Source organism: Sminthopsis crassicaudata, chromosome 1 (assembly GCF_048593235.1).
Source record: "Sminthopsis crassicaudata isolate SCR6 chromosome 1, ASM4859323v1, whole genome shotgun sequence".
Taxonomy (NCBI): domain Eukaryota; kingdom Metazoa; phylum Chordata; class Mammalia; order Dasyuromorphia; family Dasyuridae; genus Sminthopsis; species Sminthopsis crassicaudata.
The window spans coordinates 247,167,642-247,192,594 of record NC_133617.1 but is presented as its reverse complement, the minus strand read 5'-3'; the positions used below and the strand labels follow the sequence as shown (position 1 = coordinate 247,192,594).

The 24,953-nt window shown below is 34.7% G+C and overlaps 2 protein-coding genes across 11 annotated transcripts in view; both read right to left on the bottom strand.

Moving 5' to 3' along the window:
- LOC141548468 (meprin A subunit beta-like) overlaps nucleotides 1-15,592 on the bottom strand; it is a 44,615-nt gene extending 29,023 nt beyond the window's left edge. For 2 of the 4 annotated variants that reach the window (XM_074277372.1, XM_074277392.1), the window contains exons 1-7: nucleotides 15,505-15,592; nucleotides 14,228-14,303; nucleotides 12,608-12,626; nucleotides 12,071-12,115; nucleotides 11,940-11,983; nucleotides 8,177-8,249; nucleotides 1,928-2,045 (exon numbers count right to left, since the gene is read on the bottom strand). In XM_074277372.1, the coding sequence (XP_074133473.1) occupies nucleotides 1,928-2,045; nucleotides 8,177-8,249; nucleotides 11,940-11,983; nucleotides 12,071-12,115; nucleotides 12,608-12,626; nucleotides 14,228-14,290 (362 nt within the window). In that variant the 5' untranslated portion in view covers nucleotides 14,291-14,303; nucleotides 15,505-15,592. Of the gene's footprint in view, nucleotides 1-1,927; nucleotides 2,046-8,176; nucleotides 8,250-11,939; nucleotides 11,984-12,070; nucleotides 12,116-12,607; nucleotides 12,627-14,227; nucleotides 14,511-15,504 lie in introns of those variants that run through there. The other 2 variants (XM_074277363.1, XM_074277383.1) reach the window with 1 other exon arrangement.
- A 6,959-nt stretch (nucleotides 15,593-22,551) lies between these two features.
- The window catches only part of MEP1B (meprin A subunit beta), a 42,351-nt gene continuing 39,949 nt past the window's right edge, over nucleotides 22,552-24,953 (bottom strand). For all 7 annotated transcript variants that reach the window (XM_074277324.1, XM_074277330.1, XM_074277348.1 and 4 more), the window contains one exon: nucleotides 22,552-23,043. In XM_074277324.1, coding sequence (XP_074133425.1) covers nucleotides 23,029-23,043 — 15 coding nt within the window. In that variant the 3' untranslated portion in view covers nucleotides 22,552-23,028. The remainder of the gene's footprint in view (nucleotides 23,044-24,953) is intronic.

Below are 24,953 nucleotides of genomic sequence, written 5' to 3'. Positions count from 1 at the left end.
ATACTTCTGGAAGTTCCTAGCTTAGGATCTTGTCCATTATAAACAATTGATAGCTATTTATTAAATTAATGGATTAAAGTAACTCTATAAAGCAAACAAGGGTTGAGTTCTCTAGATTTTAAGAAATTATTTATTAAAATACTGTCTTGTGACAAATATAGATATGAACTGATCATAATACTGTTAAACTCAGAACAAGTTGAAAGATCAGATGCAAAGAATAGTTATTAATGGTGGTGTCAGCTTGGTAGGAAGTCTCTAGTGGAGTGTCCTGAGGATTGCTCCTTAGTTGTTTGATATTTTTATCTTTACCTTAAATATAGGTAAAGTTGGCATGATCAGCAAATTTGCTGATAACAAAAAAAAAAAAATCAGAGAGATAGCTAAGCCACTTGAACAGGATCCAAAAGAATCTTTCCAGACCAGAATATTAGAGTTAATCTAATAAGACTAAATTTGATTGTGTAAATGTGAAGTTTTGTATTTGAGTTAAAAAAAAATTCAACTTCAAAAGTAAAGAATTAGGAGGTTTGACAGGAGTTGTCTAAAAAATATTGAGGATTTGAGTGGACTATACAACAATTTGACTTGTTGATGTTGATTTGTTGACTTACTTTTGTAAGTATGATACAGAAAAGAAAAAAGTATGTAAGATCTTGGACTGCAACCAGAGAGGCACAAGGTTCTGGAGAATTCAGTTAACCAGACTGGTTGATATGGGTTATAGTCCTTTTGGAATTCTTTTCTGATTCCTGGCCCCCATGCCTGATCTTTGATTCACAGGTCCTGGTCAAGGACACCCTTTTGAATTCCAATGGGAGATATCCGGGCTCCCCAGCACCCATCAGATCTGAGCCAACTTGGACTGTCCCAGCCCCCATTCTAATGATCTGCTCAGGTTTCCCAAACCTTACCCCAAGCACAAACAGCTTCCTCCTTATCTAAAACCCATTGAATTCTATTCAAATTCTAACCCTGGCTGAAGCCCAAGCCAGAGGCCAACCTGGGACTCAACCCACGAGCCCCTTCAGATTGCCAAAAGCCTCCTATTATAAAAGGGGCAAAACTGGAGTCCACTCTTTGCAGAGATCCCAAACATGGCATCCTTACGCCGGCTATGTCTGCCCACCAGACCTGTAGCTCTGGTGCCCTCTTATCTCTACCCTCAACTTTACTAACTAAACTTTACTTCCAAACCCACAATAAACCTCTTTTATCAATCTAGGTTTTCGGGTCTGTAAATTCCTTTACAGAAGACTCTTGCGCCGCTACTAGACCTCATAACTCTGTATTCTTGCGCCGAATCCAAAAGGGTTGCAGGGGAGTTCTATTTGACTCCCTGTACCCCAACCTGCCAATTAAATCTAATTTCATTTAGATACTCCTTATCTAATTCTCATCATGGTGACATTCATTGAGTCTATTTCATATCAGGAAATGGAAAGATTTAACCTGGAGAATAGAAAGCTCAGGGGGGAACATGAAAGCTGTGTAAAACTATTTAAAAGGCTGTCGTGGAGAAGAAAAGTACATCAGAATGTATCATTGAAAATAATTAGGGGAAGATGAAAAAAAAGCAAATTTAAGCTTGATATCCAAAAATTCAATAAGCTGCCTAGTCTTCTGAAATGGAGGATTGTCCCTCATTGAAGGTCTTCAAGAAGAGGCTAATGACTACTTAGCAAGTATGTGATAATGGGCTAAAAGTATTGAGGATAAGTATATAATAATCCTCAGTTCTAGTTTTTCTTTTCTTTTTTTTAAGAAGACTTGGGCTACCACCTCCTTTTTGTCTCTTAGAGTCACTTTTCAGCCACAAGCCAAATATCTGAACCACATAAAGATCAGGACCTGAGGTTAATAGCTTCAATTTACAACATGCTCTCTATTTTCAGGAAACTCTAAGAATGTAAGATCTTTCTCTTACCCTTCTCCTCTGTAAAGAAAAATATAGTTGTCTTCCCCTTTCCATCGTTTAAACTTAATGCAGGTTTTTAAATGAAACCGTTCAAATGCTCTCAGGATAACACCTTTAGCATTCAATTCTGAAGAAAAAGAAGAGACAAAAACATCACATGTTAATCACCAATTGGATCCTGAATTAAGAACTGAACTTCCTTCCCGTGCTAAACTCTTAAAGGCCACCAATGGCTAAATCCAAAGGTCCTTTTTCAACTTTCTTGAACTCTCTGAAACTTTTGATAAGATCAATGGTTCCCCTTTCTTCAGACTTTCTCTTCCCTTGGTTTCAAGCCATTTCTTCTTGTTCTACTACCTCTAACCTCTCCTCTGTCTCATTTCCCTTATTCCCCACCCTCATCCTAATCCTTTAACAGGAGTCTTCCTCAAAGATTCGCCCTTGTTCTTCTCTTGTATTTTGACAGACTCATTCAACTCCATGGCTTTTAACTTCTACAACTATGGAGATGAGTTTTTTTTAAGTTTATTTTTTTTAATGCATACACATTGTTTTAGGAATTATGTTGGGAAAGAAAAATCAGAGTAAACGGGAAAAATTATGAGAGATTAAAAATACAGAAAAAAACAGTGAACATAGCATGTACTGATTTACATTCAGTCCCCTTAGTTATTTTTCTGGAAGCAGATGGCATTTTCTGTCCAAAGTCTTTTGGGATTCCTTTGGATCACTGAACTACTGAGAAGAACCAAGTCTTTCATAGTTGATTATTGCACATTCTTGCTATTGCTGTGTATAATGTTTTCCTGGTTCTGCTTATTTCTCTCAGCATCAGTTCATATCTTTCCAGGCCTTTCTATAATCAGCTTGTTCATCATTTTTATAGAATAATAATATTCCATTATTATACCAAAACTTGTTCAGCCATTCCCCCAAATGATGGGCATCTGCTCTTTTTCTCATTCTTTGCTACCACAAAAAGGGCTGCTTCAAACATTTTTGCACAGGTGGTTCCTTTTCCCTCTTTTATGATTTCCTTGGGATACAGACCCAGTAATGGCACTGCTGAGTCAAAGTATGCAGATGAGTTCTAAATATCCTCCTCATCATGAGAAACTAGCATTTATATTGTGCTTCCTACCAATCAGGCACCATGGTAAGCATTTCCCCTATTATCTCATTTGATCCTTACAACATCTTTAAGAGATAAATATTATTCTGATCTTAATTTTACAGTTAAGGAAACTGAGGCAAACAGAGGTTGTGACTTACCCAAGATTATATAATTCATGTTTGATGCCAAATTTGGGCTCAGATCTTCTTTACCCAGGCTCCCTCTCTATCCACTGAGTCACCTAACTGTCCTAAACATGTCTTTAGCCAAAACCCTTCTTCTTAGCTATAGACATTATTTCTGTATACAGGATTTCTATGCTTGAATGTTACATCTGTACCTCATACTTAACATGTCCAGAAATTAGCTTGTCATCTTCCCTCTAAATCTGTCCCTCTTTGTTCCATCACCCTTTTTGTCATGGGCTCTATCAGTCACCCTTTAACCCATTTTTGTAATTTGGAAGTTATCCTTGATTCTTCCTACTCCTTCACCTCTCAACTCTAGTCACTCTGAAAGCCAGTGGTTTATGATATCTAGAGAACTGACCTCAGAATCAGGAAAATCTGAGTTCAAATTTTACCTGATATGTGCTATCTGAGAGACCCTGAAGAAACCACAAAGGCCTTCAGTGGCCTAATCAGCTCTCTAAGACAACAAATTGCAAGTGCCCAGAGTGCATTGACAGAGTGAACTTCATCATTTGGAAATTCTCTGTACTAATAAAGTCACACATCCAATCTTTATCCCTACCAATTCTGTGCTGTCAATTTCACTTCCAAAACATCTCATTTTTTCCTCTTTTTTTTTGCCACTATTTTCAACCTAGAATAGGGAGGAAACAGCATTTATTAAGTGCCTGATGTGCCAGGTTAAATGTTTTTTTTAAAAAATATATATTTCATTTGATCGCCACAACTTTGTGAGATAAAGGTTATTATTATCTTATTTTGCGATCAAGGAAACTGAAGCAGGCAGTGCTTGAATGTGAATATGTGCAAGGTCAAATCTGAACTCATGTCTTTTAGACTCAGGCCTCAGCACTCTATCTCCCAGAACTACTTGTTGTCCCTGTAAAGATTGATTTACATGCACTTGCACCATGACAATAGCCTTCCAAGAGTTTTTGTAATTTCCACTTGATATTCTCTCCTATCCATCTTTCCCTCAAATCAGTATTTCTTATCTGTTTCCTTAAAGACATTGCCCTATCACTCTTGTGTTATTCATTTCCCTGCTTTGGGCTAGTGGATTATGAGCTCCTCAAGTAGAATTTAAACACCTTCAAGGACTAGTACATTTAGACAAATGTATAGTAGTATAGAAGAATTGCATACATTTAACATATATTGGATCACTTGCTGACTGGGAGGTGGGGGGAAAGGAGGGGAAAAAAATAGAACACAGGGTTTTGTAGGGGTGAATGTCGAAAATTATCCATGTATATATTTTGAAAATAAAAAGCTATAATTTACAAAGAAAAAGGTTATGTAGCAGAAAGTTGATTCAAATTGAATTCAGCTGTGTCAAATCATTTAACCCCTCGGGGTATAAAATTCCTTATCTACAAAATAGTAAAAACAACATTTCCACTACTTATCTTTTTTATAACAAGTATTCTCCCCTCCCCCCCCAGGCTGGGGTTAAATGACTTGCTCAGGGTCACACAGCTAGGACACGTTAAGTGTCTGAGACCACATTTGAACTCAGGTCCTCCTGAATTCAGGGCTGGTGCCCTATCCACTGCACCACCTAGCTGCCCCTCCACTACTTATCTTAAATCATTGTGAAAAATCAAATGAAATAACAGATGTAAATGGCTTCTAAACTATAAAAAGTTATACAAATGTGAGTCACTGTTTCAATATCCTCCCGGTTGCTCTCCTTTCTCCACTCTATGCTGTGGAGTTACCCAAGAGATTTTTCTAAATCCCAAATCTGACCAGGTCACTTCTTTACTCATTAAACTCCATTGATTTCCTTCACAACCGTAGTAGCTCTTATACCTTCCCAATCTTCTCATACTTTATTCCCTGCTCTAAGACCCAGCAACACTGACCATCTTGCTATTCCTCATCATTGACACTCATCCCCTTTTCTTTGTCTCTCATGTTCTGCTTCCAAATTGTGATCACAAGGCTCTCTGTCTGTCTCCAACTCTTGGCTGCTCTAGCTTCCTCAAAAACTTAACTTTCAAATCCCACCTTTGTAACAGATATAGGATATTATATATACTGTTAGATAAGATCTATGTATTGATTGGTTTTATCATATTTTTCTAGGATGGTAGGAAAAACTTTTTTAACTTACAGTAAGGGGAGTTAAAAGGGGAGGAATTTCACAAATAACAATGACATAAAAAGAACAGGCATCAATAAATTTTAAATGGATTTTCATTGTTCCAATGCAACTCCTTGAATAAAAAAAGAATAAATCTTTTTTTAAATTTCTCATCTGGTCTATACAGGAATATAATTTGTTTATATAAGCTTAAAGATGTTATGAGTACTTACTTTTCTGAGTATTCTATTTATTCTATAGAATCCTATTAAATTCAATTTGCTTTAGTTTCCTCATCTATAAAAATGGGCATAAAAATAGAACCTTTTTCCCAAGTTTGTTATGAAAATAAAATGAAAATGTAAAGTAGTTGACAAACCATAAAGCACTATTTTAGTTATCATATTATCATTAATATAATTAAAATCAAGAAGAATCAAGGTCATTCACTGATCTCAATGATTAAAGGCATGATGAGAAAAAAAAATAAGTAAATATCATTGTCTTCTAAAATTAAATTCTCATCTCTAGCCCACAGAAAAGACAGGCCCTGTCAAATGCCTTTTCATAACATAGAAGTAGCCCTAAATTGTTGAAAAATGGAATAATGGAACAAACCAAAAAAATCCTGGTATATTCTAGAAAGCTATAAAAGTTTTCAGTATAATCCTGGAGGAAGGTTGGCAGAATGTATTTTTCTATATATAAAACTCACTGAATATAGAAGAATTTAAGCCTATCAAGTTGGTAACTGGACATGGCAAATCATAATTAAAGAAAAATATAAAATGGCTCTTCGAAGTAAGCCAACCCTTTCCCCTTCTCAATTGGAAATAATGCAAGAGCAAAAAAGAAAACAGAAGGTAAAAATAGCTTTCAGTTTATCTACAGTTTACCTGTTGATAATCTAGATAGAAAACTCTCCGATGACCACTGAATTGATAAACTACTAGAAGAAATTAATATCATTGTGAATCAAAGTAGAAGATAAAAAGAAATCACAGCTAAAGGGAAGCACTGTTCACAGTTTTCTCATTAAAGAATCAAAATGTTAGCTAGCTCTTTGCTAAACCTCTTTGCAGAGCAAATAACATTTCAGAATATAAATGTATTTTTAAAAACTTTATGGGACCAAATAGCATAAATTAAAAGAACAGTGAAAATCAATGGAAAAGAAAACAAGTCCAAACTGATATTTCTATCAGTAATAGTATAAAAATTCATCACTGGATTGATTAACCCTCAATTATCAGAAAAATAATTGATTCCTTAATTTTCTACCTATTAATTTTTCTAATTTCCACCATTAATGTAATATGTAAATACATACATATTCAAACACAATTTTTTAAAAATAAAGCATCCTATCCTTTAAAAAAAAAACAATTATCTTAATTCAGTCAGGGCAGTTATTAGCTACTTAGCAATTTGTTTATGAAGTATCTATCATATGCAAAGCATTTTTTGAGACTTATAATAGAAAATTTGGATAAACCATGGTCTGTACCCTTAAGAAGTATGCAATCCTCAATCCTGTGGATGGTTGTGAGATAAAAACTTACTTCAAAACTTTGAATTACTTCCAGGTTCTGTTATTTTATCCATAAGATCATATTCTCCATAGACTTATATAACAATCCTTTAAAGCCTAGTTAACAGTTTATTACTTTGTACGTAATCTGATAAAGATTATCTTCCAAAATTAGCCAAAATTAACATTTACATGACAGAGTCTGTTATTACCCTCAAATAGAAAACCTTTCCACATTGATAAGATCTGCCATTGCTTATGTAACACTAATATAACCTTTGAGAAACTAGAAGCACCTGCTGAAGAATTAGAGGAAGTATTTGCTAAAGGGGGAAAAATACAAGGGAGCATAAGAAGCACACAAGAAAGATACAGAAAAGAGATGAGCACCCATTTCCCATCTATCTCACTGAAAGGTCTTTGCTCCAAACTTTTTATTTGACCCTTAAAGAACTGAGAGCCAGAAAGTGTAGATTACTAAATTAGCTAATAGATGGTACAGTGGATGGAATGATGGGCTTGGAATCAAAAGGCTTATTTTAAATCCAGTCTCACACAATGACTAATTGGGTAGTCCTGGACAAGATATTTAATATCTGTCTGCCACATTTTCCTAATCTGCAAAATGGAGATTGTAGTTGTAATTACTTCCAAGAGTTATTGTGAGGATCAAGTAAAATAATATTTGGAAAACAAAGTGCAACTAACTGCTACTATTATTATTATTGTCCATAGTCACATAAATATTAAAGAGTAGTGAAGATTTGAACTCAAATCTATGTGAGTTCCCTGCTCCTTCCACTGTAACCTGCCTGTTTCTCTAGTTTCAAATGAAAGTGAGGAAAATTATGTTCAATTTTAGATAGTCCCATCAATAACAAGAAACAGGTGGGCATCTAATAGGCTCTTCTGATAGTGTTGAAAAAGTAATAAAAAAAAGTTTTAATTTTAAATAGAAATATATTTGTATCCATGTTCTAGAATTTATATCAAATGTACCTGACCAGTTATCTCAGCCTTGCTTTTTGTTGACTCAAGATAAAGACTATGTACCTATATGTCATAGGATTTAGAGATTTTAGAATTAGGAGACACTTTGGCAATCATAGTCTATTTTATGAAGTCAAACAATAGAGACAGATTTATGTTTTTATACCCATTTCCATTTCTCTCCCAACCTCCATTCTAAGGTAGGAAAAAAAAGTCTTTCTGTCTTCAACTAAGATGGTCTGAATTTAACAGTTCCTATAAGTTCCAGTCTAAAGTTCAAAAGAGACCAGGGTCGGGATAGAGGGTGAAGGGACTAGAATTCTAGCCCAATTGCTATACCTACCCAGGCTATCTGCAAGGACAACCGGGATGGTTTGAGTCCATTTGTTACTATCAACAATGGCACTTCTGTCTCTCTGAAAAGATAAATAACAGGACATGCAGATCCCAGAATTAAGCCACTTCTTGGAGAAGGTGTAATTTGTTGGGGTGGAGGAGGGAAGGACAATTTAAAGAACTCCCAAACACCAGATGAAATAAGTAATTTGTCCCTGTATGAAAGTACTTTCCCAGAAATTCTGTAAGAGATCAGGAAGAAAATAATGCATCTGATTTGGGGTAGGACAGTTTAGAAAACAGACCTGCAAAGCTTACATCTAGCTGATTATGGGGGAAATCTCATCATCACTGGCAGAAAAACAGGTAATGAATGTTCTTGTATATAATTTAGCTAAATAGTTATTTACAAGGAAAAGTTATAGCAAAAGTTCATTTCAGAACTGTTTCAGAAATTCAAGATCATTCAGATAAATTCTGGGTTAAAGTCTACTACAGGACTGTGAAAATAGAGTTTACTTTTTAAAAATTGCTTAAAAGAAGAAATTATATTTATAATAGTTAAGTAAACTGTTTTAAAGGATATTTAAATTCTGATTTAGCTGAACATGTTTTGATTTAAATAATGTGCCAGTTACTGATGACTATTATTCATGTCTGTTCATCAGATGGGTCTGATAGAATCTCTATGAAGTAACATTTTGTTAGCTTTAAACCCTTAAAAAATTTTTGAGAATTTAAACTCTTTTCTTTTTTTTTTCCTTTCACCCCCCCCAACTTTTAGTATGGTGCCTGGAACATACTAGAACTTAAATAATTTTTGATTGAGAGATTGGTTACTTAAAATTAATAAAATATGCCCTTTCAAAGTATTTTCATATTTAGACTTTAAAATCAACTATTTAAATTGAACTTTCTTCAATTCATCTGAATTGGTAAGATTTTATCATATAATTAAAACCTTTCAGGTTGAAAGTCTGAAATAAATATCAAATTTATATGTAATTATAATGACCAAGAAAAGGTCTTAGAAAAATAATTGAAAGAGGTGGGACTCTATGGGTGTGAAAGATATTATACACTGTCCAACTCAGTTGATAAATTAGATTTGCTAAATTATTTTTACTCTTTGTTAAAGAATAATTAATCAATTAATAAACATTAAGTGACTACTCTGAGTCAAGAATAATAATTATTTTTAATAAATAATTATTTGTGATTTATATTATATTACATATATATTTAATTAAGTAATTAAATAAAATAAAATACTTTTTAAATAAAGATAAAGGTATTCCCTACTCTCAAGGAGCATACAGTCTAATGGAGGAGAAAATGTACAAACAAGGATAGATAGATATAGATACATGCACATATATGTAGATACATAGATAAATGTATATTCATACACATACACATGTAAAACAAGCTATAAGCAAGATAAACAGGAAATAATTAAAAGAGAAACAGAATTGGAATTAAGATGGGTTTGAAAAAAGTTCCTGTAAGGTTGTATTTTAATAGCAATTTAATAGAAATTAGTGAGGTCATATTTGAAATAGAAGAGGCAGAATGTTCCAAACATTCAGGATAGCCAGAGAAAATGGCTGGAGGCAAGATATGGAGTGTCTTTTTCTTGGAAGAGACAGGAGGCTAGTATCATTGCATCAAAGAGTACATGGTGGGGAGTAAAAGGGGGAAAACCAAAAGGTAGGAGGGGGCAAGGTTATAAAGGGCTTTGGATGGAAGGGGGTGACAAGATATGATTAGAGATTGGATTAGGTTTTGGAATCATCCGTGTACTGTGATACAGTTTAGAGGGAGAAAAGAAAAGGACCCAGGACAGAAACTTGAGAGATACCAATTATTAGAGTGAACAAGCTGGAGGAAGATCTAGTAAAGGTAGGAGGAGGGGGGTGTCTCAAAAACCTAAAGGAAGAAAGTGTTCCACTGTATCAAAGGCTTCAGCCTCAAATCCAGGATAATGAAGATGGAGAAAACACCATAAGATTCAAAAATTAAGAAATCATTAGTAACACTGGTGAAAGTGAGTAATTCCAGTGGAATGATAATGTGGGAAGCCAGATTATAAAAGGTTAAGAAGAGAGTGAGAGGAACATGGAAATATGCTTAACATGATTGCATATTAATAACCTATATCAAATTGCTTGCTGTCTTGGGGAGGGGGATAAGAATAAGAAGGGAGGGAGAAAAATTTGGTACTCAAAATCTTACAAAAAATGAATGTTGAAAACTATCTTTGCATGAAACTGAAAAAATAAAATACTATTTTCCAGAAAGAGACAGAAACAGAGACAGAGAGACAGAGGAAGGGACAGAGGAAGGAAGGGAGGAAGAGAGGGAGAGAGGAGAGGAAAAGGGAGCACTTATTATAGGCAGCCTTTTTGAGTTAATCAGATGAAATACAGAATGATAATCAGTAGATGTGGAAGAATCAAGTGAGGATTTTTCCAGGAGAAAGGAGGCATGGACATGATTTTTGGCAGTTCAAAATAAACCAGTAGAGAAGAAGAGATTGAAAATAAATGAAAGAGTAGGAATGACAGAAAAGGCAATCTGTTGAACAAGATGGTATAGAACTTGAACAAATAGAGGAGTGAGCCTTGGTAAGGCATTAGGTTGCTTCATTATGTGAAACTATGGTGAAGTAAGAAAAAGTCACATAAGCAACTGAAATAATAGAGGATGAAGAAGTGGGGAAAAAAAGGGAAATGGCTTCAATTTTCTCTGTAAATATGAGACAAGGTTCTTAGTTGAGAAAGTAAGGAAAAGAGAACCATGGAAAATTTGAAGGAGGGATGAAACGGTTTGGAAGAGCTATTGTGGAGAGTGATATAGTGAGTTGATAAGGGAAGGATAGTAGGATTGCCTAGAAGGAAAAAGGGCCCATTTGAAGTTTAACCTGTTTGTTCAGTTACATGTTTGTAGACAGGAAGGTGATGAATGGTGAGAAGGATCCTAAGGCTGAGGCTTAAGGACAGTGTAGAACTGAATTGGTTTACCAAGAAGTCAAGATGAAGAGAAGGGAAGAGAGTTGCTAGTTTAAGGGAAGTGGCCTGAGAAAGAATTGTCAAGATCAAGAGGATGAATAACAATGTGGAAGTAGCTCATGGAATGAATAGGTTAAGGAACTGAATAATTGGAGGTTTTGAGTAAGAATCAAGGTAGATGTTAAAGTCCCCCAATATGGGTGCAGGAGTTTTTTGTGTTTTTGCCCTTTTATTCTGTTTTTTCTCCTAATATGATAATATGGAAATATGTTTAAAATTATTGTACATGCATAACCTATATTAGATTGCCTGCTGTCTTGGGGAGAAGGGAGAGAAAGGAGGGAGGAAGAAAAATTTGGAACTCAAAATCTTATAAAAATGAATGTTGAAAACTCTCTTTACACATAATTGGAAAAATTAAATACTTTCAAATGAAAGAAAACAATTAACTACAAGTTATCAATTTTTAAAAAATTATAAACCTATCAAATTTAGATCAATATAGTCTGACTACATAATGATGAAAGTCTTGGAACTTATTTACAAGAAATCACAGTAAGGGAAAAATGTTCATATTAATATGAATCAACCATTCATTTCTGAGGCTTTGTGAAAATATAGTGATAATTAATTCCCATTATTTCTGTGCCACCTCCAGTGATTAAGGTTAACACACTGGTAAATGAGCTTCAGAGAGGTAGTATTTTAGTTTGCTTGGACCAATAGAAGCATTGATATCATTGCAGCATGTCAACTCACCCCACCAAGTTCGATGTCTCCCTCAAACAGGTGTAGTCCCAAAGCTAAATGGTGAAACAAGATCTGACATTAGCAAATGGGCAAAATGCTACACCTGATTGTGCATTTTTAAAAGAAAAAAATCCACTAACCATGATTGATGTCAAATATGTCATTGTACTTGCCACCATCCACATCTTTCATTAAAAACACAAATAAAAAGACACAAGAGAGGAAAAGTTAATCAATGCTGATATATTTCAATGGTTACCTCAACCTGAAACTTTAGGCTTTCATATTAGGATAAGTACTCCAATACCAAAACCCCAAGTGAATAACTGAGTCAGACTTGACTGAACCAATTGAACGTCCTAACTCTCCTGCACCACCTAGTGACTGTATATCACATATTAAGTATTTCAAATGCATTAAATAATTGATCTCATTTCACCCTCACTACAATCCAGTGAGATAGATGCTATTAATCCCATTTTAGAGAGATGAATACAAATTTGGAAAACTTCTTGCTCAGGATCCCACAGACAGAAAGTATCTGAAACAGGATTCAGATCTTCTTGAGAAAACTAAGGTTTTCTTGGGCTCCAAATCCAACACTTCCAACTGCATTACGTAGGTGCCCCACAAACTGAAAGTACTGAAAAGAATAGAAATCAACAGATATGACTCACCATTGTTTTCTGGGTTTGGCTATTGATCAAAAAAGAGAAGAAAACACATTATCATGTATTAGTACTTTTCTTGATCTTAACTGTCCTATATATTAATAAAGACATTTATTTATTACCATATTAATATTAATTCTTTGCACTCAGGGTACTAATTGAATTTTTATTTGAATAAAAATTTGTTATTAAAGGAACAAGCAAACCTATGGAGCACATTGGTGAAGCTCTAACTTGAGCCAGTCATTCAAAAAAGTAATTTGGAATAATGTGAAGAAAGTCATAAAAATGTCCATACCCTTTGAACCAGAGATCCCACTACTAGACATATAGCCAAGGGAGATGAATGGAAAAAAAAATCCCACCACATATATACATCAAAATATTTATAGTTGCACTTTTTGTAATGTCAAAGAATATAAAATAATATCTATGCTCATAACTAAGTCAACTAAGTTGTAGTAAAGGAATATTCCTATACTCTAATAAACCATGAATATGACACTTCTAGAGATTTGTAAGATTTCTATGAACTGAGGGAAAGTGAAGTAAGCAGATCCAAAAAAATGTACATAATGTCTATAATTACAAAAATCAACAACAAAAGCACTTGAAACTGAGTGCTGTAAAATTAAAATGACCAACCTTGGCTTCAAATAAGTAATGTGAGAAGAAATTCTCCTTTCTTTGTAGAGGTGGAAAAAAATCAGTGTGGATTACTTTATATAACTTTTTCCTAATCTGTCCCAAAATAGCAAATTATTTGTGCCTTAGTCTATTTATTTGTTTCAGATAATATAGGAGATACAGAATTATTGTTAATTATGACTATGTTTAACAAAAGAAATGAGTTGGTGGTTTCAATACTATAAAATGGTTCTCTCTAACATACAATATGATCATCATATGACACAAAAGTTCATCTTACACATCAAGAACATGTCTGCAAATAGAAATAAAAACCATATAAATGAACATAAAATATAATTTTAGTAATGGAATTTAAGATATATTTTACTTTGAACATAAATATATTAAATTAGATCATTTCTTCAGCATTTGACTGCTCTTTTAAATTTAGAATGTCAGGTTTCTCTCCAAGCCTGCTTTGATTTTTGTCTGTCCACATTCATCTAATGCAAGGTACCTCTCTACCTGAAAAAGATCAGGCTAAAACTAATGAAGGATCAGAAAGGAATGTTTACTCTGATGAGCCCTTCACAGTCCACAGCCAAATAATTTACATTGAGATCTCTAAAAAACAGCCAATAGCAAAATTTGGACTAAAACAAATACTTTTTTTTTTCCATATTGCCAAAAGCTAATTTTGAAACAAAATCAAAAATAACCATCTAAACCAAAGTTTTTCTCTCCATTCTCTTCTTCTGCAATAAGACAGATTGAGAAATTTGACTATCCCAAACAGTATATTTTCTCTTCTTGCCCCCCAAAAAAGCATTCATTTCATTTACCCTGCCTGATTTACATTAAAAAAAAAGCAGACACTAAATCAGTTTTAATGATAACACTGCCCCACCCTTGGAGGTACCTGCTACCCTCCAGTGTGTTTATTTCTTTTGCTGTATTTTCTATATATCTTGCAACATATCCCTTTTAATTCCTTACCATGCCAAAGGCCACAAGGAAAATATCATAGAGCAGAACCCAAGGTAAACACCACAAATCCATGTTGCATCTGGAACTAAAAGTCACAGAATTTGAAATTCCAAATGAGTTTTACTTATATAGAGGCAAACATCATAAATTAGAGCCTTTGATCTGTGTGAGGAATCTTGTAGGATAGTTTCTTCCTAGAGTAATTCTCCAAATCAAGAATGTGAAGTACAACAAAGTGAACATCTTCCTGAATTTGGCAGTTTATCCCATTTATTTTCAAGAGCAAATGCCTGGGAGGAGCAAGCCTAGGAGATTAAATATCTAATCTTATTTCCTGGTGAATAACAGGAAATCCTACATGAAGAAGGTCAGCAATTAAAACATTTATTTTTTCCATTCAACTGCTCATTATAAATTATTTAAATAATGTTAACTAACTGTACTGTTAAATAAAAGCTTATTGACTGAATAACTAGATATTACAGGGAAAGTAAGTCCACTTGAGTTTTGATTACATCTTCCAATGGAGCCTACCCAGGTCCATTGAGGATGAATTGGTTGACTTGGGGTGTTGTAAAGTACAGCCACCCTTTTGCACTAGGTTTATATTTTTTAAAAGTAGCTAGTTGAAGAATTTATCTTTCTTTTTTCCTTTTCAAAGATATCCAGAAGAAAAGAGAAATGAAACCAGAGACATCATGACAAATTTAAAAATAGAAGAAAGCTTAGAGGCCAGTCCAATATCTCCTTTTACACATTTAGAAAGTGAGACCTAAGAAAATTAAGTTATTTTTCCCCAAATCACAGAAACAGTAAGCAGCAGAATTGGGGATCAACTTTAAATCCACTGATTCCAAATTCTGAAATGGTATTGAAATCTCTAGATAGATAGAAAGTTATGTATAAAGTGAGGAAGGGCAGAGAAAAGGGGAGAATGAGATAGAGAATAAAGTTAATGTTTACACTACTGTCTTTTCTACGCAAGTTACTCATACCTTCGGAATCCAATTCTTACCGTGCAACAAAAAATTGGATTTACACACATATATTGTATCTAGGTTATACTGTAACACATGTAAAATGTATGGGATTGCCTGTTATCTAGGGGAGGGAGTAGAAGGAGGGAGGGAAGGGAAAATTTGGAAAAATGAATACAAGGGATAATGTTGTAAAAAAAAAAATTACTCATGCATATGTACTGTCAAAAAAATCATAATTATAAAATTAATAAAAAAAGGAAAAAAGAGAATAAAGTTAAGAAATGGCTGGGTTATTAGAAAACTCACCTGTTGTCTCTAAGCCAGTTTTGTGCCACCTGTTACACTCTGAGAAATAAAATATGCTCCCATCTGCTACCTCACATTCTTGAGCTCTAAAGATACATTGTGCTTTATTGACTTTTATCACTTAGTGAGTAAATAATGAGCATAGTTGGAAAAATTGAAGTGTCTTGGTACTATGCACACTATGGCACTTTGGCACACATAGTATTGTGCTTATGTAGGGGACTGATCAGAAGACTCCATGATCAATATGATGGGTTATAAGAAGGAGAATGTTTGACCTTGATCTGATTTCCCTAAGAAAGCTGTGTGATTCAACTGAGGATGAATTCATTGGTTTGAACAATGGACCCGAGCAATATATTTATCCTGGACCTGTAAAGAATTACAAGGAACTATCAGCTTTTTTTTACCATTTGGGGAAAATGCTCAGAAGAAATAGGACTAAACTCAAAAGCAAACTTGGCCCTCAGGAGACCCAGGGTTCTCCTAACCATTCCCTCCCCATTTATTCCCATAGAGACCAGGTAGAAAACAATGGTATAGGGAATATTCCCATACACAGGATAACAAGGATCTGAATCCAACCATGGAGAGTCAATAACAGAGGCATATCAGAAGCGCATATGTGCTCATTCACATGTACCAGGATAAGAAAAACCAAGTGGTAAAGAAGGAGGACCTGAAATCTACCCTCTTATAAAAAGGAAGAGAGAAAGGAAAAATTCCTTAGTAGTATCCACTTCCTAGAGAGGTTCAGGACCTATTTTCCTGTTTGGGGGAAGAATAGTGATTTGACAAGACCAGAATCTTAAAGAAAAGAGAAGCTTGTATTCTCAGCAAATATAATGATCTACAACTACTCTGAAGGACTTCTTATGACTAAAACTCCCACCCCATACCCAGAGAAAAAATTGCTTGTTTTTTAATACAGATTAAAGCATATTCTGTGTGTGTGTGTGTGTCTGTCTGTCTGTCTGTCTGTCTCTCTCTCTCTCTCTCTCTCTCTCTCTCTCTCTGTCTCTGTCTCTCTGTGTCTCTCCCTCTCTTTTTTTAACTTTATTGTTCTTGAGGGGTTTTTTTTAAGGGAGAGATCTATCTTTTCTTTCACAACATGACTTCTATGGAAATGTTTTACATATAAATTCATATGTGTTTTCTTAATAGGGACTGGGGGTGGGGATAAAGGAGAAAATCTAGAACTCAAAGTTTTAAAAACAAATGTAAAAAATTGTTTTAAATATAACTGGAGAAAAATTAAAAATATTAATTTGTTTTTAAAAAAGAAAAGAGAATCTTGGAATTTGTTTCTCTGAGAGAAAAGAAACTCCAGGACAACACCAGCCCTATAACCTGGGTAGTTAGAACAAATACATAATAGCACAAATATGAAGATGATACTTGTCTCTAATACTGCCCACCTTCATAGTTGTATTCTGGAAGTGGTCCCCCATTGCATGTAATTGCTACCATCTTTTGGGCCAAAAGGCTGCCATCTATAGGACTGTGGAAATTAGTCAGCATTGTTCTTGGAGAGACAAAATAATAATAATAATTATGATGATGATGATACTTAGTATTTATAATTTAAAGTTTGCAAACCACTTTACATATGTTAGTTCACTGGTTTCTCACAATAACCCTGTGAGATAGAGGATATTATTGTGACTAATTTTACAGTTGAGAAAACTGAGGCAAAAAGAGTGTAGGTGACTTGCTGAAGATCACAGAGCTAGTAGGTTGTCTGAGGCAAAACTTTAACTCAGATCTTCCTGACTTCAAGACTCTCCATTGTGCCATATCCCAAAGACACACTGTCCATTCAGATTTTTCCAAACAGGGAAGACTCTGCAGTTGGCTCCCCTCACCATTTGTATAAGTTTTGGCTAACAACAGCTCATGCCAATCAATTCATCACAAATAAACATACACAGCTTCCATAAGGATAATCAATCAAAATCTCCGAGCACCTTCTTGTATTCTTATCAAGTTGAACCAGTTCAATCCCTTCTGTAAGCACTTACTGTGTGCATAATACCATTCAACTTTTATGCTCATTAATTACTTTCTGAGTTATAAAATCCAATAATTTCCGATGAGTCTCTAGAGCTTGGGATAGCAAATAATACCAGATTTCATTTCTGAACATTCCTGTTGCCCAATTGATTATGCAAAGGCATTAATGCAGGACACTGTGAGTTTTCTAAATACCTAATCATTTCTTATCTTTATTCCTAATTTCATCTTTTTTCCCCCTTCTTTAACTAAAGAGTTCCTAACCCCCCCCCATCTCTGATAGCCTCTTAAAGATAATGCTTTTCAACACTTAAAATAAAATGCATGGGATTCCAGAGAAAATCTGTTCTTTTGAAACACAATTCTCCTTTTTTAAAAAGCACATTAAAAGATCCCTTTGATAAGAATTCCTACTTTAAATCATCTACAACAAATTCCCTCTTAATTTTGCTGGCTTCTTAACCTGATCTCAGGAAATTTAATTATATTCTTGACCTGAAAAAGTGGTAACAGAAATCAGGGAAGGTGAAAAGAAGACATCCTTGAATTATCATGTATCATTCAAAAGAAATGATGAGTTGGATGATCTTTAAAAACATGGATAGACTTGAATGAAATAATAAAGAGTGAAATGAGTTGAACCAAGAGAATGTTATGTATAGTCATAGCAATATTGTTTTAAGGTCAAATTTGGGCAACTAAGTCATTTTGACTATTATAAATATTAAAATTAACTACAAAGGAGCTATAAAAGAAGATGCTATCTGCATCCAAAGAAAGAACTGATAAATAAAAGTACATATAGTATGATTTTATAGATATATGTGAATTTATGTCTAATGGCAGCTATCTGGGGGTAGGAAGAAGAAAAAAGGGAAAAAATTACATGATAACTTTAATATGTATTTTAAAAGAAATAGCCAGTTGTACATAATAGATTTGAATTTTCCTGTGCGATCATCTTTTTTTCATTCTATTATGTTATGGAAATGCTTGTTTATTATTAATTTCAGAATAAAATAATTTTTTAAAAATAATGACAGATTGTACTTTGACTTCCTTTGACTTTATATACTATAAAATATTCAAAGGCAGGGGAAGGGACAAGTCCATTCTTTATCCAATTCAAAAATAAAAATATTGTTGTAAAATCTAAGATATTGGCTAGGAAGAAGCTAAGAGCCACCGTGAACTATTGCTGAAACCCAAACATAATCCTTATTTTACAATGTAATGATAAAGGGGCTTTCTCTAGGTTTATTCTACTTAGAGGAAACAGGAAATGAATTTTTAACTAGTAGAACCATTTCAGTCCTTCAGAAGTTATATCTACTTCATCCTAAAGTGAACCCCTAGATCTCTTCTCATGTGTCTTGGTAATAAATGGCATTTTGGTACTGCTAAAATGTCTCTCTGGACCACTATGAATCCCGTCAACTTCCATAGCATATTTGATAAGATGCCAAGTATCTTTCCTACAGGTAAGGTGTTATTCATTCGTGTCAGACTCTTTGTGACCCCATCTGGAGTTTTATTGGCAAAGATTATGGAATGGTTTGCCATTTCCTTCTCCACTCATTTTGCAGATGAGGAAACTGAGGCAAACAGGATTAAATGACTTACTCAGGCTCCCACAGCCAGTAAGTGTTTGAAGTTGAACTCAGAAAGATGAGTTCTTCTGATTTCAAGTCCAGTTAATCCACTACATCACTATCTGTCTCCTCTGACTGGGCTGCCAAGCTATAATGTCACCTCTGATCCTAATATCCAAGGAACAACTTAGCAACAAGTGTGGGTAGGGTGGCAAATTCCTTGGCAAACCCAATGTGTCAAGTTCTAATCCTCAAAGGCCAGCTATTCTGGGAACTGTCTGGGCTGCCAGGGGAAAAAACAAAACAAAACAGTTGTTCTAAGCCTTTGGCTGAAATAGTGAGCATTATATGCAAAAATAATGACCTCTCTGCAAATGAGTTTCAGTCAATAAAAAGAGATAGGGACTGGACCTGATATAGGGGACTTAAGAGTGACCTCCATCAAGACAGGTTCAAACCATGTCTGCAATTTAGAGTTGCCTAGAGCAAAAGAGTTAAACATGCCATGAAGAGAACACTAAAAATCAAAAACTGACCAAAACCAGATTAAAATGTAACTGGAACATAGTTAAACTAAAAATACAACAGAACATAGATAATGTTAATATGTCAATCTGCAGCCCAAAGGGATATTTATGTGTAATTTAGTTGCTCCAATTTCTATTTAAGTTTGGCACTAGTAACCTAGAGGACTGATAGAAGCAATATTATCAAGGTGACAGGGTTTGATAGTTTCCATGACCCTGAGGAAGTTGCTGAGGTGAACCCTGTCAGGTTTCTGAGTCTACCTAATTTTCCCTGTCCTTGTCATCTGATGCTCATCTTGTTGATGAGGTCTCTTCCCATCCACACGTATTAACTTCATAAAATGAGCAAAAGGCAATAAGAGCAGGAACTGAACAGGTGACTTTAAAAATGTGGCAATCATTTTGGGGATATGGAAACAGAGCCCAGAGAATTGGAGTGACTTATCCAACATCATACAGTCATTAAAAGACAACATTGGAATTTGACCCCAGGTTTTCTGTTTCCACATTGTGTATCACAAGTTAGTATGTACTATGAAGATGAAGATGATGATGTCTTCTTTTATTGCCTTCTCTTAAATATCTGCTCTTTATTGGAAAATGTCTTGACTTTCCCCATGTTATTGGTTATCTCTTTTCTGGTCACATTCCTCTTCTCTGCAGTTGCACTCCTCCACTCTGTCCTTGATTCCATTTAAACCTATCAAACAACCTTAACTGTAAAAGAAGTTTCAGGACATTGATTCATTGTATCCCGTATATGCATTTGTGAAATCTCTTATTTTAACATCTATAAAACAATCTGTAAACTCTGGGAAACATTCAGGTACATTTTATCTCTTAAAAAGATAAGCTGGTTGACTAAACTCATTATCTTGTTATGCTTTGTCTTATGATAAGCTTTAAAATATCTTTCTGCTCTTGAACTATAAGATGATGGATAAATCTGAAGTCTGATGAATAAGTATGACTCATCTTCCTTTTAGCCATTGTGAGAGTGTCCTGAGGTTCAAGATTTTTATCTCTTTTTGCTTCTCTCTGTCTCTCTCTCTGTTTCTCTGTCTCTCTGTCTCTGTCTCTCCCTGTCTCTCTCTCTCTCTCTCTCTCTCTCTCTCTCTCTCTCTCTCTCTCTCTCTCTCTCTCTCTGTTTCTCTGTCTCTCTGTCTCTCTCTCTGTCTCTGTCTCTCTCTCTTTCTCTCTCTCTCTCTCTCTGTCTCTCTGTCTCTCTCTGTCTCTCTGTCTCTGTCTCTGTCTCTCTCTCTCTCTCTCTCTCTCTCTCTCTCTCTCTCTCTCTCTCTCTCTCTCTTCTTTCCTTTGGTGACCTTTTTAGTTCCCATATGTTTAATTGGCATTTCTGTTCAGGTGACTCCTCCCAAATATACACAGAGGCATTGACATAAAGACAGACATACAAGCACACTTGAATGTTAATATGTATCTGTATATACATATAACTACAGTTAGATATCTATATATACATTAATAGATACCTGAATATAAAATATATTTTATATATTACATATGTGTGTATTTATCTCTAATATATCTTCAGAATCAAATTTTCATATTACCAGCAAGTTCACCTGGATGTCCTGCTGATATCTCAAACTCAACATAATCAACAAATATATCTCAAATTTCATTTTTACCAATCAATCAGAGGATCATAGAATCATGGATCCAAAATGGAAGGGACCTCCAAAGCCAGTGCTATGGTGAATTTAATGTCCACAAAATCTCTATATTGTTAAGGTTTGTTTTCCCCAGAATATTGCCTTCCTTGAAGGCCATGCCATTAGTGTCATATTGGGTAGCATCCATCTCCCTCCCATTTCTTCCCCAGGAGAAAAACTTTTTGGATTATTCTGCTCTGGTTTTCCTTATCCAGTTGAAAATCATAAGCACAAAGGAAGAAGGAGAAACAAATACACAGAGACAGGGATAGAAAGAGACAAAGAGAAGAACAGAGGGAAAGAGAATGTGAGAGAAAAAGAGGGAGGGAGATTCTAAACTCAAGAGAATCAGCATTTCTTAAACTAGAGTTCTTTCCAAATCTGATGGGGATAAACAGGAGCAAGGTATCCTTCTGGTGCTTGAATTCATTCTTTCAGACTAAATATATATATATTTTTTTTCTTTGAAAAGTAGATTTTGAGGGGCAGCTAGGTGGCGCAGTGGATAGAGCACCAGCCCTGAAGTCAGAAGAACCTGAATTCAAATTTGACCTCAGACTCTTAACACTTCCTAGCTGTGTGACACTGGGCAAGTCACTTAACCCCAATTGTCTGGGGGGAGGGGAGGGAAGCACATGATTTTGGCTAAAATGTTCTTGAGTATTTTCATTTTGGGGTTTCTTTCAGGACAGGATGCATCCATTTAATCCTTTAGTTCTTGATCTAACATCTAAGAAATCTTTTCAAGGACTACTTAAAATATGATATTTAAGTTCTTGCTTTGGTCCCTGTAGTAAGGTAATTTGCTAATTCTGAATTTTTTCTCCTCAATCTGTTTTCCAGGTCAGTTCTCTTTGCAAAGATATATCTTACACTTTCTTCAGTGTTTCCAAACTTTGATTTTGTTGTTGTTTCAGGAACTAATTGGCTTCTGTTTAGTTGATTTTAATTTTCATGGAATTTGTTGCTTGAACAAAGTTTAGTAATTCTAGTACCAAAATATGAATTTCCTTTCTAATCCCTTCTTCTAGCTCTCATTCTTTTTGTAGGTGTAAACCCAAGCTAAAGCAAAGGATATAAAGAAAATGAGAAGAATGAAAGAGATTTTGCAGAGGTGAATTCAACAGCATGTATTAACTAATTGGATATGATGTGGAAGAGATCACAATATTCTCATTCTACAGATAAAGAAACCGAGGCACCTATCTCAAGTTATAAAGACATTACATCTGGCACCAAATCTAGTGTTCATCTCATTTATTGTTAAGCCCAATCCCAAATCCTCAGCCAGAGAAATAGGTTACTTCTAATGACTCTAAATGATCCACAGGCTGGAGTTATAGAGAGATGTCATTCTTCATACCCCAAGAATAGAGGTTGGTGACTCAATAAATCGATGCTGAGGAGTTAAAAAGACCAGTGATGGGCAGGGAGTTTCCTCATAAACAGCCTGAACTATTTCTTCCAAATACATCAAAACAAAATTGAATGACTTTTACAAAAAAAAAATCAAAATCCATTGACAACAATTATTGACTGAGAACATGTTTTCAGCACAAGAAAAAATTCATTATAAGTTTAAAAATGGCCATTTCTCAACATTGTCATTTCTCACAGCTGAAATTTGTTCCTGAGAGACTCCATGAAGAGGAGGGGCAGCACTTTCCAATTTCTTTTTATTGTCAATGTTGCTGCTGTTTAATATCTTCCAAAATGTTTTCAGAAAGCTGTGTTCTGTTGAAAAGAAAGAGAATAATATGACATAATTCATAAATGTACAAGTTGTAATTTGAATGAATCCCAATTAAATGGTCTAATTTTTAAATGAAGACCTTATCAATAGTCTTCTAGAATCATTCCATAATGACATTTAGCCATACCCATTGCCTCTGAAAATTACTAAATTCAACACTGAATTCAGGAACATTTTTTTAAATCTTGTGAGCAAGGCATTGGGGATACAAAAAAATTACCCATTTCTACTCTCAAGGGACTTAAAATTTAATACAACATAAACATGATATGAAAGTGGCAAAGAAGAGACAAAGAAGAAAAAAGGAAAATGTGAGGCAGGAGAGATTGTCCAAATGATTGATCTGATTTGTTGGGTTCACTTTATACAGAAATGTTAAGGTAGGTATAGGTTTTAGCAAATCATTTTAAGATCTGATCCCTTCTCTTAACAATGAGATGGCTATGAAAGTTTAAAGACTGAATAAGATTTAAGGTGATCTCTCACTTGTAGAAAAATATATAATTAAGTTGAAAATAGATATCCTTCACTTGGCAAGATGGTCCCAGATCTTGGTTTACCATCCCTATTAGACATCCCCCTAAATCTTCCTTATTCACATATTCCCATTAAAATTGGAATATTACTACTTATAAGACCTTTTTCTACCCCTGTAAATCTTAAAACATGATATAAATCTGAGTTGTAGCCCTCTTCTGTTTTTTAAAGTTATTTTCACTTTCTCCCTTTTTCTCTACATTAATTATAAAATAGAGATAATAATAATGCTTACCTTGGAAAGTTATTGTAAGGATCAAAATGATCTTTTCTCATCTCAAAATGAGATGACACATGTTAAGTGCCTTTTCTACTTCAAATAACTATGCCAAGTCAAGTTAAGAAGCATTTATTAAATACTACCAACTATATGCCAGGCACTGTCCTAAGAGCTAGTGATACAAAGACAAATAACCAAACCTGCTCTCAATGTAGGGAAACAACATGCAAACAATTATATATAAATGAGACAAATTCAAGATAAATTGATGTTAGTCTTTAAGGGAAGGCAATAGTATTAAAGGGGAGTGGGAAAGGCTTTTAGTTGACTTTTGAAGGGAATCAGGGAAGACAACAGATTGGAAAAAGTAGGAAAGTAGGAAAATTTCAGGCAGGAAGATCAGGAAATGAATATTCAGAATTGGGAGATAAAGTATTTTGTATTAGGATTAGCAGAGGGAAATCACTGGATTTCAGAGTACTGGGATAGGAAGGAGATATAAAAAGATAGGATTACTGGAAAGGGAATGAGAGGTAAAAAGATGATCACAAAGGGCCCATGTTTATGGGAACAGCTTTTAAAACAAAGGATTTTTATTTGCTCCTGTAAGTAATAGGGAGTCAATGGAATTTACTGAATGAAAATGAAGGTGGAATGAGTATGTGAGTGAGAGACAGATACAGAAACAGAGAAACAGAGAGAGAACAGGAGAGAGAGAGAGAGAGAGAGAGAGAGAGAGAGAGAGAGAGAGAGAGAGAGAGAGAGAGAGAGAGAGAGAGAGAGAGAGAGAAATGTTTAGACCTATGCTTTAGGAAAATCAATTAGACAACAGGCTGGAGAGGGGATAGAGAATAGATGCATGGAAATCAACCAAAGGGTTATTATAGTAGTCCAAGTATCAGTTGAAAAAAGTCCTGATCCAGGTTAGTGGAAATGTTAGAGAATAGAGGGCAAATAGGAGAGATATTATAAAGATAGAATTTTCAGGACCTAGAAGCTCAAAGTATCTGGAAAGTGAGAGAGTAAGAAGTTTTGGATGGAATGGTTTTAAGCCCGGGTGAATGGGAGAATAATGGTCCCTTCAATAGAAACAAGGAAGATATGAAAAGAGGAAAGTTTAGGGAGAAAGAATTG